The sequence below is a fragment of the Motacilla alba genome, chromosome 2 (genome assembly GCF_015832195.1).
Source record: "Motacilla alba alba isolate MOTALB_02 chromosome 2, Motacilla_alba_V1.0_pri, whole genome shotgun sequence".
Lineage (NCBI taxonomy): Eukaryota > Metazoa > Chordata > Aves > Passeriformes > Motacillidae > Motacilla > Motacilla alba.
This window is the reverse complement of record NC_052017.1, coordinates 52,318,263-52,335,651: the sequence shown is the minus strand read 5'-3', so window position 1 is coordinate 52,335,651 and position 17,389 is coordinate 52,318,263. Positions and strand designations below refer to the sequence as shown.

At 38.2% G+C, this 17,389-nt stretch overlaps 1 protein-coding gene across 4 annotated transcripts in view; it reads right to left on the bottom strand.

The window, feature by feature from the left end:
- GLI3 (GLI family zinc finger 3) overlaps positions 1–17,389 on the bottom strand; it is a 206,784-nt gene that overhangs the window by 185,487 nt on the left and 3,908 nt on the right. For all 4 annotated transcript variants that reach the window (XM_038125584.1, XM_038125572.1, XM_038125589.1 and 1 more), the window contains exon 2: positions 6,447–6,609. In XM_038125584.1, coding sequence (XP_037981512.1) covers positions 6,447–6,570 — 124 coding nt within the window. In that variant the 5' untranslated portion in view covers positions 6,571–6,609. The remainder of the gene's footprint in view (positions 1–6,446; positions 6,610–17,389) is intronic.

Genomic DNA, 17,389 nt, shown 5'->3' with positions numbered 1-17,389 from the left:
TCTGGAACTTGCAAAGGGATACAGGAGGATTGACATTTAATATCCCTTATGCTATTAACCACTGCAGGGAGGGGAGAGAAGCGGGGGAAAAACGAGGGAAATCTCAGCAGAATTAATGAAGCAATACTGTACTGCACTTGCAGATCACTGGGTTTAGAGTGGGGTACGTGTAAAGCTGGCTCACTGCGGAACAACACTAGAAAATAGTATCAGGCAGAATGAGTTATTACAGTGTACAATAAACCATAACTTGATGACTGAAATTTTATTAGTAAGCATAAAGGCTGTGGGTGCATTACTCCAAAAGAACATGTATTTAATCAGCCATTCACACCAGATTACAATACACCAAGACATGCAGTCTCCGTTTAATTACAACCTCTAATATTTTTATTTCCAATACTTCTAAGCATCAGGGTAGCCTATTCTCCCCTAGGAAAAGTACTTTCTTTTAAGTTTATCCTCTTACAACCTGGCCGCAAATATTAGAACAGAAGAATACAAAAAAATCTTACAAGTTCAGGTCTTTGACCTTATTTTTCTGGGCTACCACATGTGGCCAGTCTACCCTTAACTTTCACGCTGCTCTACACGACTTGTAGATAAGGATTACTTGCAGTATTTGTATTGTTGAAAAAGAAATTTGTCAGAAAAACATGTACACTGAAGTTATCATTTCTAGCCTCTAAAACTACGGGATGTTGTTTCCTCCTTGACCTGAAAATGAAAGTGAAGAGGGCCCCTCCATCCCCTTTGATTTCAGGGGAAGAAGATGGCATCTCCTGATGACTTTGTAGAATCAAGTCTCATATAATCAATTCAGGGCTCAATTTACAAGTCATTAAAATAGTACAGGCAATGTTTCTTGATACCTAACAACCTCTTTTGAACCCTGACCTCTCAACAGGACCCTGAGCACATGAGTCCAACAAGGGGGCCAAGAATGGGTATTATGATTAACACCTATTTTATGGTGAGGCTTGAAAGCAAGCAGGACAAGCACCCAACTGAAAGTTTAAACAGGAAATGTGATTCTTATGGGGTTGCAGACTGCTGAATACTTCCTTCAATCAACCCTGAAAGTACTAGGAAGAAGGCAAAAAAAAAAAAGAGACCTAGATGAAGCTGGCTCTTCTTCTGAAAGAATCAAAGTGGACACATGAACTTCCTCTCATTTATTCATCTATCAAGCTTGGTTTTAAGTTACATCATCATTAAGATAATAATTTCTGCTTTCTATCACTTTAAAGTATGTTCTCAATAACTATCTGATTCTGATAAAGGTAGTCAAGTCCACAACCTACATATGTTTATAATTAGCTTTTTTTTTTTAAGGCAGAGTAATAGGTTAATAAGAAATATCAGATTACACTGGAACAAGCTCATGGGTCAAAAACTAGACAAAACATATCAAACTGAAAATAAGTGCTTGGTTGTCAGACACTGAAAGAGCTCCTATACAATAACTGCATTGTTTTAATGAACATTAAAAACATCAGTTTTGAGTCAAAATGTCCAAAAAAGGAAAGCATTCAAGTCACCAACAAAATTCACAAGCCAAACAGTAAATAAATCAGGTTTGAATACAGCATCACAATTCCCTAATGTTCTCCAAGCAATGCTGTGAAGGGCAGTCTTGCCTCGTACAAGTATCAGTTCAGCCCTTACAGAAATTCCCCCTACTTTTCTGAAATTAAGGCCAAAAATAAATAAATAAATATATATATATAGATATAGATAGATAGATATATATATATATATATATATATATAGCTATGGTACAGATTAAATGAAAAAAAAAAAAAAAGTGGCATTGAGCCGAGGGCTGTGTTAAGTTAGTAAGGGTTTTTATAAACAATGCCTTTAAGGAAGCACCCTAAGAATAAATCCAATTCACCTGCAAAACAGAAAGCAGAGTCAAAGCAGCCAGCCTGGGAAAGCACTAAAGACACTGCCTAATTGTAAGCATGCCAATACCCACATTATTAGGACAAACAGAACTAGTCCTGTGGCTAAAGCAAGTCATTTGCTTAAGTTCACGAGACTGGAGTTCATGACTTTACTGCAATGCTCAGAAGAAGGCTGGCAACTCCTGGTGATGGAGCATCAGGAGGGTGCTGCACCAGTGCAAGCAGCACAGCTGCACAGGCAGGGCATGGCAGCAAGCAGTTTTCTGCTCCAGCACTGCAGCACTCAGCCTGACATATGTACTTGGCGTGCCATGGTCTCAGACAGCTCGTCCGTCAGGCTGCGAGGCACAGGGGCCGAGAAGCAGCACGGAGAAGCAGTCAAGAACAAGCCTGCACACAGGCATTCATCACAATGCAGCAAGACAAAGCACTGGGCAGACTCCTGCAACATTTCCAGCATTCACCTGATGAATTCTTTCTAACCCTGGAATTACTTGAAACTACAGGAGGTACTGTATGATCCACCAGAGGTCTAGCAAGGCAGGTTTTGTGAACTGCAACACCGGACAAAGGCTCTCTGATGGGAGCACAGAACTAATGGCAATGAGTTTATCAATATATACCACCTTTAAGAAAGCCATTGTTTGCACAACTTGATAGAAACCTGAGTGTGCATGCAGCAACCTTCAGAACAACCTAAATTCACGCTCTGACATGGTAAGGAACGGAGTGCTTTGTTTCCAGAGAAGTGGCACAAATGTGCATATGAGAAGACAAGACCCAACAACAAAAGTGCATTAGCCAGGTGGTCCAGGGCACTGGCTTCTACTGCAGTGTAATATGAGTGGCACAGCCATGACATAAGCATGATTTATTTGTTGTTGTTATTACTTTGCCAAAGCAGATCAGCCTGAGGTTATAAAATCCCACCAAACACAAAACTAACCTTACTTTATGCACTAGCAGCAACTTTTTTATTCATACACCCTTTTGTGAATTAACATCTCCATTAGCAGACTTTTTTAGCAGTGTTTGCCCCTCTGGATATTAGTCTAGCAGTAAATATAGCAGTCAAAACAAAGGATGAAAAAGAACAATCCTAGTAAACTGCATGCAGTTTGTTTGAGACACACAAAATGAAACACAAAGAAGAAAAAACCCAAAAGCTTGCAAAAATGAATTTAAAACAAAGCAAGAGTGGTTCCACTGGGAATTATTGTGCACCAAAGATTTTTCTTATTACATTTCTTTTTACATTGTAGTCATTACAAATTATGATTTTTTTTTTCATTTTTGATCACATGTATTTTAAAAGAAGTTTTAATTTGCTCCAGTACATGTATTGTCCTGGAGCAAATTTTAATGGCTTTGTTATAAATCCTGAAATTTAGGTGTTTATAATGGAAATGCTGGCAGGTCCATATCTAATATATTGCAAGCATTTTGGCAATACAGAGCTTGTAGTCAGGTGAGTGCAGCAGAAATCTTTATGGCATTAAGTAATGACAGGAACTCAGCAGAAATGATTAACAAGTAAACTGTGGCCCATGTCTGCTCAGTGCTTGAGACTGCAGAGCAGCTGGTACCTTCCAAAGGGCACCCTTAGTCTGAGCCTCAGAACTCCTACTGCATTGTTCAGGTTAACACTGAACAAGGAGCTCCCCTTCCAGATCACCTTTCCCACTTTCTTTCCCTTGCACCTAGATTTACACCAGACTCTTCAACACACAGTCTACATGACATGATTTGAAAGTTTTCCACACTCAACAGCCATATTAACATAGATCCTGCTCCTGGGTGTGTCACTTATTTCGGGGAGCTGCTGAAATAATGCATTTTCTTAGTTTCTTCACGACTGTATACCTTGCATAAAAGCTATAACTAGCAGCTTTCCATCTGGTTATGATCCAAGTCTGAGTCCTTCAGAAGACAGCAAAGATACTGAGAAAATACTTGTCTGTACATCACACCTGAGACAAGTTCAATAAAACTTTACCCTACAAACTTTGTTAATTCATGAGTTGTCCAGAAGGATAGAAGCATTGATATTAGACATGATTATGAGATGATATTGGTATGATAGGCAGATGTTGCTTTGCAATGAAATCAGTCTTCTGAGAAGAATGGCAGGGATCATTCTGTCCTTTTGTTATTTTTAAGGGTACCTTACCTTGTTTAACAGAGCATTCAAATGCAAATCACAACATTTAACATTACCACAGCCCTTTACAAAAAAAAAGAGGCACTTAATCAATAAAAGCTGCATGTTTTGTAGGAGTGGTGTCTTATAGCAATTGATGATGTTCCTGTAGTAATACTCATTCCAGCATTAAAGAACAAAAGATGCAAATACGATGCAAGCTCCAGCTTTCATGCAAATTGCCCCTGTAACCAAAATTCATTATCATGACAATCACATCTGTAAGAAGCAGAACTTTCAAAACACTGCAAGAGTAAAACTTACATTTAAGTTCCTAAAGTTTTAGTACTAGTATTTGTTTTGGTACATGCTCCACGAAATCTCTAGACTAAGAGGAAATTTTTCATATCAAAGAAGGAATCGAATTTTTTATCCCTTTGAAGGCCAGCTCTGCATCTCCGGAAAGCCATTGTGGCTCTGTTATGCATGAAGGTAGATTAGAAACCCAAACCTTGGAGATCCTGGTGACTTCCTCAAATACAAAGACTAACAATTACAACACTTACCCACCGAAAACAAAGTTAACTGTCCTTAAGAAAAGGAAGCCTTGGGCCCTAGGATGTGTACTGCATTAGCATCTCCTTCCATTAGTAGGAGATAACTCTAGCACACAACTTTGTAATCAGTCATTAGACTTGAAGTCCTTCCAGCTCTTGGGAGTTTGATGACCCTGCTATGCAGTAACACTCCCCATAGATGACGAATTAAAACTACCATTAAATAAAGAAAATTACTTGACAACACGGTACATCAGTGTCAGATTTAGGCAGAAATATCTTGAAGGCTTTCATTTTAGCCTCTAAATCTAAATGTTTACCAATAACATTCAGGCTAGCCCAAACAGTCAGAGATGAATGTTTGAGTACAAACCTCTGACACATCAAAGAATATGCATATGTGTTTAACTGTGCATCTGCTTGAAAAGTTGGGAAAATGTGGAAAATCCTATTATCGATTAAAAAAAAATACAATGGGGACCTCTTCAGCTAATGTGAACCACTGTAATTCTATTGACAGCAATGGATCTGTGCTGATTTACACCAGCTGAGGATCTAATTTCATATGCCTTAGAAAACTGATGCAACATTTCCCATTGCATCTCAAGAGTTTTTATACTCTCGTGGGGATCAACTCCATCTAGTAGGTCAGCAGGTGTTGAGTCTGCTTTGAATGTGAAGTCTAGTCACACAGGAGGATACTGGGACATGGGCCATCTAATTTTTACTGACCCATGGACATTCCCCTCTAGTATGGCTGTAGGATTCATGTAATTTCTCCTGTAGTCTAGTGGGACATAACCTGTTTCCTTGAGAAAGCAGAAACCTTTATTCAAGAGATCAAAGCGAGAACTTGACCTGGACCACAAGCCCAGATAAGTGAGCATGATGGAAGCAGAAAGTCTGAACCGAAAATGTTTTGCCAGAAATACACCAGGACCACAAAATATACAGAAAGGCATTTTCTACTTTTTACCATAACTAGACTGATTTGTAAAAAACCATCAGTTTTAGCAGTTACTCCACAACTATCCAAAATCCACAGGTCTGCCCACACTATTTCAAGCAATTTTCTTTCCTAATGCAACAGGAGTTTTGCATTAGTAGGAACTAATATGCTCAGCCCTCTTACACCAAACAATGAAAAGGTCTAGGGCTGGGATTAGCTCACACTCTGCTGAGAGGCAGGGAATATGTAAAATTGTCAACTGAGATATACTCTCTGGGGAGAATTAAGCAAACTACTCCAGTTTTGCAAATCTACAAGCTGTACATTCACAACTTTGAAATTAATCCACCAGAGACTACACACTTAGCTTGATGTTTTGTTCTGGGCATTTAGGAATTTAGGGGAGGTGGGACAGCCCTTTCCGAGAGGGAAGTTTATTTGTAAATGTAAGGAAAAAAAACAAAAAACAACAACAACAACAACAACTTTGCCATTAATTTTGACAGACCTACTTCTGTCTCTATAGTAATAACTAATTACCTAACTAGTGTAAGAGATTTCAATGGCCAAATGCAAAGCACTTGTAGGACCTGCCAGGCTAATCAAGACAATTTCCAAAACGCCAAAACCAGGAACTTCCTATAATAAATAACTTAGCACGTTTACATCTCAAATTAGAACATCTGGAAGAAAGAGACTACGCCTGACGCCAAAACAGGCCTTATTGTATCCTACCACTTTCCACCACCACCACCCCTCCTCCGTTCGTTTTCTTTAGCCTTTATGTAGAACAAACACTGATCCAGGTGCAAATGCTCAATTCACAAGGAATGCAGAGAACATAAAATTACTGTAAGTTTGGCTGCTAGTAAATCCCTGCTGTTACTCACCATTGGAAGTTGTGCTGGAGGCAACAGCTTTCTCACTGACATCTGTTCGACTGGAGCATTTCACGATGGAATTCTCCACTTTTTTCTTCTCAGTTGTGGCAGAGCTATGGGACTGCGCCTCCATGATGACTTCTCATTACTTCAGCTCTCCTTGCACTAATACCTGAGTGAAACAAAAGTCATGAACTCTAAAGACTGTTTGAAAGCTTAGCCCAAGTCTTCTCACCCCTCTCACCTGAAGAAGAGCCTGGAGCACAACTGAATTAGCAGTTCACAGTTCTGTAAGCTCATCAAATCAGGTTTGCATGCATGAATTCCTGAGGAATTTAAAGAAATACTAACACCAAAACTAGGCATGTTTGCCTTTAAAGAGAATCAACACCACAAACCACTATGCTGTTTGATAGGTAGGTCAATTTTTTTCAATTTTGTGGGGTTTTAACGGATGCAAAAAGAAAAAAGGACAGTATTTTTCTCTTCTACCCAGAGCACTTTGGAACAAGGCAAAAAAAGAAAACAAAAAAGATCAAGAAAATCAAGACAGACCTTCATGTTGACTCTAGAAGCCAAATATTTAAATTTCAACATTCACAGTGTTGGAACACACTGCAGCAGGAATTATCCTGTCTATCTCTACACCTTGTTACCCATGTAAACATCTCTCACTTTGTTTGTTCAGAAATCTAACTCAAACAAAATTGTATTGGCGAAACACCCCGAAAACCACAGGGAAAGACAAACATTATTGCTGGTGGCAGATAATGAGATCACTTTCTTTTGCATGAAAACGCTGGAAATAAAAAGCTCTGTAGAGGTGTGTATCTGGTTATTTTGCCTTTCCTGGATGTTCTCAGTGTCATCTCCAGTGATACATTCATTTAATACCCCACAAACAATTTCTCCCTCTTCTCAGATATTTTACATTCCTGATGGAAATATGAGAAGCCCAAAAACTTGCAAAAGGGTATCTCTGCTTGTGCAGCAGTGCAGGCACACCAGGCCCCAAGACTGCAGGGATCTTAGGCTGTGAAGGACACAAACATTAAGAACCAGTCTGCAGCTTAACTTGATGCACACCTGTCTGTCCAAGTAAGCTTTATGCAAATCATCAATATTCAGCACACATCATGCTTAGAACCAAGTAACTTGGTACTTTTGTAATTTGAATATGAATCTATGCAGCAACAACAACAAAAAATAATTAGTTTTCTGCTCTGGGCAACGCTGCTTGGTAGTCAAATGGGTCTAAAATGGAAGGAAGTCACACTCTTCTAGGACACCATTTAAACAAAATTTTCAAAAGGTTTCAAAAAGCCACAAAGTATAATGAAGTGTAATTATATTAGCAACCTATTTCCCAAATTCTGTCAAAAAAAAAAAAGAAGAAACTACACCAAACAAAAAAAAAAAGGCTACAAAGCCAATTCATCACAAACACAGCTGTCTAATAAACCTTCCCCTTCCCACCTTCCTAGTAGGAGTTCTTTTTAATAGTACAATAAAACACTCCAAAGCCTCATTGTTATACAGTAGGGATCAAAGTAGAGCCCAATCACTAAATGAATCATTATTTAGCTAGGCAGCACAGCCAAGGAACTGTGCTAGATTTCAGAGACTCTCTGCCACTGACCTACTGTCTAAGCTTTCGCAAGTCATTTTTGTTCCCTTCAATTTCTCGCTTGCTAAAACCAGGAATAACAAAGCTCTGCCTGCCACAGAAGAGGACTTGTAAGGCTACTCTCAAGTTCTATCTGTGAAAGTGCTATAAATATTATTGTGATCTGTGAAACAACTTCCTACCAGAACACTAAGGGGAATGTCAGGTGTCTTCAAACAGAGAGTAGGAGAGATCTAACAATATTCAACTTGCAACAGCCCTGACTTCTACCCAGCAATGCACAAGTCTCCTTGAAGAGAGATCTCACATGAGCTTTGTAAACAGCACCTTTCCAAATTTCTCATATGACTTCTCCCTCTTTCCCTTTGCACACCTCATTCAAATGCATCTCCAGTTTAGTCATTTAGCTCCAATATCTAGCTTTTCAGTCTCTTGCATTAGTAGAAAGGGGGAAGGCTGACACTGCTGCCAAGCTGTTCACCCCACACTGAGAGAAAGATGTTTGTTTTCTCTATGCATCCCTGGCCACATAAACACCAAAACCTGCCTCTACTCAGTTTCCACATGAGTGAGTCCCTCAATGTACCCTCCTATCCTCTGACTAACCACCTTTGAGTTATTTAACATTCTTTCAAATTAATTATTTTCTATGCATCTCTGAAGGAACTGAAATGTTATACATCTTCAGCTGTGTTTTTTTTTTTTCTTCCATTGCCTTCTAAGGGCCAAGACTGCTATTGAGACAGCATCTTCATTTACATCAAAGAATATGACTTTGAAAACTTGCAAGATAAAGCTGCAGAACTCATCCCCCTTTGTGTTTGGTCCTTGGTTCACAAGCAGGTTGATTTTAATGTAAAATCAGAAAAGGAAGCAATTATACTCCCTATTCAACTAGAAAGGAAGAAGCCACATACTCTGCCTCCACTAGGCCAGGAGAGTGGCATGAACCATTTGGGAAGAGATCACAAAAATAATGACAGGTATCTAAAATGGTTCCACTGCCCCCTGCCACACAGATGTCTATGCAGGTATGTGCAAGGAGCCCTCACTTATCCCCACCTCTCATTTATCTCCACCTCCTTCCCCTCTCCATCATGACAGGATCTCCATTACAAAATAATCCTACCACTTCTTAGAAAAGGAAGGTAATGCAGATACTTTAAGGAATTACAATGGCCTTAATCTCACAGAAAGCATCTTTGGGTCATCTGCAATTCATGTGGCTGGTCAGACTGACATCATCCAATCTCCTGGCTACTTTATTTCTTTTCCCAACAGCCTGCCAATGAGATTTTTCTGGTGCTTTGGGGTCATCTTCTTTACTGGAGGAAAGAATAGCAGACAGAATTCCATATTCTTCATCCGTCTCTATCATTTCTCAGTTTTATGCTACCTGGTGTGGACCACAGTATAGAACAGAGGCCTAAAGCAGCACTTACATTTTTGGACAGAAAACTGCAGAACTGGCCAAGAACTAATATAAACATCTGCTCTTGGTTCATCTGTTCTGGTTCATGTCTACTCAGTTTACATTTAGAAGGCTGCTTTTATTCATGTCAGAATGAAAGAGGGAACACCACCAGAGTAAACTTTCTTACTCAGCTCTGCACCCTGCACCACGAGCCAATGGCCCTGGTGCTGCAGGCCTTTCCTCCTGTGCTTTCCTTCCTCTGCTCCTGACACACACACACACACACACACACACACACACACACACACACACACACACACACACACACACACGGCACGGACACCTGCAAGAATTCCTGCAGATCCAGCAAACCCCAAGTGGTGCATCAACGGTGGTACGCAAGGTTGGGAAGGCATGGAAGGCCAGAAGGGATGGCAGGACGAATAACTAGAGGGATGTAGTTTGCTATGTTTCGCCAAGCATACTCCTCAGGGAAGCAGACATCAGGAGATCAATATGGTCCCCCAAAAATCTTTTTTTTTTCCTGAAGACTACCTTAAGACTAAGTTGAAAACACAAGCCAGACACACATCTTCTAGAATCATTCTCCTTAAATTTGGCTGATTTTTATTTTCTCTGAGGAACTGTACCAAAATATGGGAGCTGAAGTTCACCAAAAAGAAAAAAAAAAAGTCCAAGGTTATGTAAAGATTTCTTTCCACTGGTTGTTAACCCCTATCAAAAAGCATTCTAAAAATCAGACAGCCTGACATGTCTCCACACTAAAATACAAGGTGGCTTATATTAGGGTGTATGTGTCTCTCTCTCCAGCGTGTGGGTCAGTGACTTTCCTGTTCCTGCCTCCAGGCCTGTATCTATTCACAGCAAGGAGTCCCAGTTTCAAAAAACCTGAAAGCTAGTTTCATTGGCTATCCAGCATTTCCATGTGCATATGAAAGGCAAGAAAATGTTATAACAGTATATGGGCAAAAGCCTGAACAACCATAGGTAAATAGAGGGATAAACATTCCTTCCCGAAAGCAAACATTCATGGCTTTTTCCCATTCAACCATGCTTGAACCTTTTGTAATTTCCCTGAAGCCTGAACCCACTCCACAATTAATTCCAGATCCCCATTTTAAACCTAATCCCTCTCAAAACAGTAACCTGCCTGCAGGTGTGTCTCCTCTTTTTAAAATATAAATGCAAACCTTCCCCAGTTGCATATTATATTGGAGGAATTTTAGGAACACACTACTGGAATGAACTAGTTAAACAAGGAAAACTGTCTCTTTTAAAAGGAGTGTCAATAAATCACAATATGTTGGAAATTCATTTCGAACCAAAAAATTCTTTCAAGTAACTTAATATTATGTAATTTCTGGTCCTTATGTATGTTGGTTATAAAATTGTGCCTTATGGTAGTAAAAATGATCATATTAATATACTGAGGAAGAAAAAACTCACATCTCTTTGTCCACTTATTCACAGTCCAAACTAACCAGAACCAGTGGAGCAGCCCTGTGCTTGGAAGAACAAGAAACTTGATCCTTTCTGAACACACATTTCAATTTTCCAAGAAATCTTCACTCTGTATCACTTCTCTTCTCTGAACTGCTTTTCAAATCATTTTATTTATACTGCATACATTAATTTTAAAGACCAGAAAATGCAGATATTTATTGCTAGGAATAGGCTCACTGACTTCAACAAGATTGCTTGCTTTGGTCAAAGTGCTGAAGTGCAAGCATTTAAAATTCTCAATTTGCATGTTAAGACTGGTTCATGTTTCTTGCGAACTTAAAACTTCTGCCTTTCTTTGCTTTATTTTAATTTTTTAAGGAGTATCTTTTATCATGTTGAATTAAAAAAATAAAAAAGAAACAAGTAAAACCTTTCCCTCCTTTACTTGATGCTGCTTTAGTTGTATTCAATTCATTAACAAGTGGTTTGCATCCACTGAGAAGAGCTGTCTGAAATAGCAGTGTCACAGCATTCATCATCATTACATCAGCAGTAGGGAAGTTCATACTGATTGCTATCAGCAACCAGAGTGCCCCAATCAGCGTGCAGGCAAACATAGCATGTTTAATTTTTCAGAAATGACTCTGGATAGTTAGGGTGTTCATAGGTACTACTTTGATCCACACTACTGGAAGCAGTCTTTGGGGATACAATACATCTTGAACAGCACAACTGTATGAAAGTGAAAAACACAAGGGGAGGCACGAAGAACAATCAGGAAATTACAGTCTCTCTCAACCATAAAGGACCCTTTATCAATTTTATCAACATGGGTTGCACCGTTCCTTGGGATTATTTAAGGATAAAAAAAATGCATCTTGTTCAGCTACATTCAAATGCAAAATTTATATGAGACAATCTTAAGCTGTTATACGGGAGCTATTTCACACTGATTTATACAGGCTTGATTCAGGTACATTTAACTTCCAAAACCCACCTAGATTTCATTATTGCTTTCTATCAAACCTGCTGGCAAAGCTGCACTGACAAAGTTACCCCTGACAGAACCTGATGAAAAATGTTCAAGCACTCAGACATTTTAAGAAATATCTCCCAAATGTAACATTAACCTCTTGCTATATCTCACCACTTTTGTAATAGCTATAGAAACTAACCTGTATATTTTTAGAATAGTTTTATCCTTTCCTAATTCCTTGTAAGCTAAACCAGGATTCTGCAACCTTCATTAACTACTCCAGGGTAAACTTTATTTAGGTTCCTCCCTGTTGAGACAACTACTCACAATAAGACTAATATAAACAGCACAAAGAGTCTTATATCCACATTATAAAACCACAACAAACAATCAGTGTGTGGGGGGAGGGCAAGGTATCTTATATTTCACAATACCTATCTTCATTTCAGTTATATGAATGATCTATAAATGCAGTAGTGAAAGAAAAGAAAAGAAAGAAAGAAAGAAAGAAAGAAAGAAAGAAAGAAAGAAAGAAAGAAAGAAAGAAAGAAAGAAAGAAAGAAAGAAAGAAAGAAAGAAAGAAAGAAAGAAAGAAAGAAAGAATTGCATTACTATTGGCTGTTTTTTTCCTTGTTACTTCCCTTTGATTTCTTTTCCCCCATAAAGAATGAAAAACAACTAGACCTAAAGCCTGGTTAATGACGATCTGATCTGCTCCTGATAGGTTAAATAGCTTGTGGCAACAATAACAGAGGATCACAAACACAAAGGCAATCAGCTAGGCAAACCAGTGCTATTAGCACCCTCGTGATTAAGATCCAAAGTGCGAAAATATTCTATGGTGTACACTGATTGATTTTAACAGTCTCTCGACTCTAGCGGTATTATATATTTGCTTACGTATTTTGGCTACAGATAAACTAAGACACCTATAAGTTCTGAAATTATTTTAAACATATACATAAAATAGTACCAATAAGTGGCACTTTCTACTGAAGCACCACCTGAGTTGCTTTAAATACACATCAACCACACAGCCTTACAAGTAGATTACATCTACTTTTGTTTTTTTGGATTTAAAAAGCTGATAAGTATAACCCCAATTAAAACTATTACTTCAACAGATTAAACTCTGTATCTAAAGAAAACAGATTTCTGCCAGGAAAGAGATGATTCATTTTCACACTCAGCAAACAGAACATAACTTGGACAACAACACTGAAGAATTCAGGTCGAACTGTCCATCTCCAACTAGTCTATCTCTCACAGAAGCTGCTGTTTGGGAACATGCAACACAAAGCTGAGGGAGACAGAGCCCAGACTTAGTGGTTTTACAATTCAAATATGATATATTCTCCGAGGTAAAATTTTATAATCAATTCACTGTCTGAGAGTCTTTACAATAAGGAACTAAACTTTAAGAAAAACAAACCAACAAACCTCACAACAAACACAAAACAAATCAGGCCATTAACTCTGCATTTAAGCATTTGTTATTTTTATCACATGGTCTTGATTTTCCTTTATTCCTTTTATGACTCTGTTACAAACCATCTAAATACAATGGAAAGAATAACATTTATTTCTTAAAAAACAGAAAGTGCTACACAACTTTCAAGTCTCCAAATATTTCCATATATTTGGGGAAGAAGGTGTGTCTAAAACTAGTAATGCACTCACCCTGGAGAATCAGAACTCCTTCCAATTAAACTACCTAATATTCTTCAGAAATTCAGAATAAGCTGTGTTACTGCTTGTTTTGCAATCCTACTTGTTCTTGTGCTTCAAATTCTGCAGCAGTAAAAACTCTGCTAATTATGTCAAAATAAGATTAGCTGTAAAAGAATTAGCACAGGGGGAAGGAAAAAAAATCTGTGGACTGTACTGTTTGTAGCAATAGGTTACAACGAGGGGTGACACTTCAAACTTCCCTACCATGCCTATACTCTGGTTTTGCCCATCTTTCCTCAGGAATTCAGCAGCACTAAATCCAAAACAAACTTAAGTAACAGTGCAGTGACTTCCTTTGGCAACACATTTGTTTTATGAAACCTGTATTTTGGTTCATTCATATGCTCAAGATCTGAAAGGCCAGGAGTATTCTTAGAGAAGAGGGAGAGGGACAACGGCAAGACATGCTGTGTGGATAACACAACTCTATGACTTTCTCTGCTGACACTGTTCCTAGGGCATTTATGGTGGCAATAGAGGCTGGGTTTTTTCTTTGCCTTCTTGTCTTTGCCTTCTTAGCTTGGTAAAGCAAATTACAAACATCTGTAATGGATGTGCTTTGCACCACAGTCAAACAGTCACTACAACTTAAGACAGAAAAATGCAGAAATACTCTAATTTCAAGTACTGGAGCTCAACATTTCAGTGAAATGACCACTTCCTTCACACTTTTTATTTTATCTCATCAATTCCAATAGATGAAAGATTCCTTAGAAACAAAACTAGATCTATATATCAGTGTCAATCTATACATGAACTGAGCTCAAGGAAGAATGTATTTAATGTACATCATTGCAAAGATGTGCCTTCTGTTCCCAACTTATGATATGCAAATGAAAGAAGAATAGACTGTATTCCATATTTTACAATTAGCATTTTAAAACAAGATCAAAGGAATCAAGTAGAATGTTTTTTGAAAGTGCCATGTTTTGATCACAGTCCCATTCCTGGAAGCCTGTTTATGTCCTCAGCATACTCTCAGGTTAAGGGACGCCTTCATCCAGAATTTCATATTCTAACCCAACACAGGTGTTTTAACACATAAAAGAGCTAGGAAATCTCCATATATCCAGGAAGAACTTCAAGTGTGAAAGGTACTTTATAAAACTTTATCTTCAGCTTTTAAAGTTTACTTTAGGTTTTACACCTGTCTCATAACAGCAGGAAAATTGCATCAAGATTCCTTCGTGTTTTTGTAACTTGACAAAACACAACGGCACCACTCTGAACTGCTGCATTACAAATGCACAATCTACTTCACAATCCACTATCCTTGTTAAAATAGTGTAATCACAGAATTACATAGCTGTATTATTTTCCTAGACATAGTAAATTGAAGAGCCAAGCAAAACCCCACCAAACTACATCCTGACAGTAAAGAATCGGTAGTGCTAGGATTTCATTTTAATATACACGGTTCAGAACAGCGTACTGAACTGACACTAACTTGATCTGCGTTTCTGACTCTTCAGTTTCAGGTATTCATGCATCTTATCTAATGAAGGCTTCATTCTCTGGGCAGCTGGATGATGTATTCTTTACACGCAGTTGATTTTCTTGACATTAACAGATTTGTATGCAAAGAAAAGAGAGTCTCATACAAAGCAGCAAACACTGCTGGGGAAAGTTCAGCTCTAAACCACCAAAAGGTCTGTTGGGTACTTTACCCTGAACTAAATATCAGATACCAAAAAAATACAGCAACATTCTGAGCATCAATAAAAATAAAAAAGAATAAATATTTTAAAAGGACTAATCATCTTGATGATCAGTGTTAAAAATAACTTGACATTTGAGTGGCAACTTCAGCTAAGAAAATTATTCAATCAGATCTCCTTGCAGTGGATTCTGATATTATCAGTTCTGACACTCAGGAACTATTTAGAGACAAACACATTCTATTCCAATTCCTTTGTCCCTGTTGTAATCTAAATAACCTCGCAGAGGTTTTTAACATGAGCGTATTGTCTCGTTTCTTATTCTGTTCCTAAAGAGAGAGAAACCAACTCTTCAGATCAGCAGCCAATTTAATACACTTTCAAGGTAAGGCAGGTACAATTTACATGTACAGAGGATACCACAACAAAACCACAGTATGATGCCAGCACAATCTTTAAGAAAGTTTTCCCCTAAATCTCTGAAGAAAGTAGCCTTTAAAGAAAGCAGGGATTAGAGTGAGCTGGAAGGTAGGGAGGGGACTTACCTCAAATCCAGCCAAGCGGAAATCAGAGCAGTAATTCTACCAGTCGGTAGAGTACACTTTTAGAGCTATAATGGTGCGAAGAAGTGCTGGGCAGCATTGCCTGAAGGCAGCACTAATACACTGCTGACTAATGACTGGGCCATGCGGACAATGAATTTGGGGGTTGAAAACTAACAGAAACCGTGCTGTACTTTGACAAATGGGCTTTCAAAATTTCATTCACTGAATAACCTTTAAGCACAAAATTGGCTCAAGTTCTCTCGGGAATAATGACACATGTTGTTGGACAATAAGTATTTTCCTTTTAAATTAAAACTATTACACCAAATACATAAACATGATCACAGTGAATAAAATATAAGAGTTAACTATTTAGCACCTAGAAAAGACCAGACTCTGAATTGTGAGGGGTAAGCTGTATGTTCAGAAGGGTCAACAAATCCCAGGGTTAACCACCTGATTCACTGAAATTCATTCTTGGAAGAATTTATTTTCCCTTCTTGAGACCTAAAGGAGAACAAGAACTTCAAAGGTATGTTTAATGAGCTGCTACAAACACAATTGGTTAAAAGAGGCTCAGAAATTATGTACTAAAAGCTGCATTGTGCTTAGAATTACAACTGAAAAAGTCTCGTTTTAAAGAGCCCCATAAACCAAATCAAGCCTCTTATAAACTCTGTCACCTTGTGCACTGACAAACACATTAAAACAACAGAATCCCTCTTTAAAGGAGCTCCTTTTTTTCGGTGAAACTCGACTTCTATTTGAAAATAGCAATTTTGAATCTTTTTACAGACAGAATGAAATACCTGAAGTGTCCCTAAATTAACAAGTACCACTTGCCATAGACACCATCGCCCTTAGCAGCTCCTAAAAACTTCAGAAAAGGATCTTAAAACAGGAAGCTTAGTGAGCTCATAAAACTGTTGTTGGAGCCAGGAACACATAGCATATTTAATCTGCAAACTGTGAGAGTCTACAATGATTTCAGCAAGATCTGAGGCATGCCCTCAAGGTTTGCTGGGATCTGGGATTAGGGAGTTGATAAGAACCCTCTACTGCCCATGGACATGTTTTTCTTCTGCAGTTAAACACAAATGCATAGAGACGTTTGACTGCTGCTTGGCGTTACTGCTCAAGTTATATAAAAGCTTTGCAGCTCCTTTTGCTGTCAATATATCAAAGTTTAAAAAAAAATCATCAAAGTGTGAAATTTCATTTAAAGTCTGCCAGTCTACAGCTCTATTTCACAGACCTATCAAATAAAAGTAAAGATGAAAAATGCACTGAAAGAACTTGAAAAGTTTGCAGCAGCACCCATGCCCTATTTTTGTTTATTCTGTCTCATTTTATTTGATTTTAAAGTATAACAAATCAATTCCCTTATAAAAATGACAGAGTCTAAAGGGAGGATGTCTATAAAACCTGTGGTTAAAAGACAACTTGAAATCATTATTACAGCTGAACCTTTTGTTGAATAAAAAGCTTCCTCTGTAGCCATTTTAGCATTTTAATTGCCTAACTGCAAGTTGGCAGA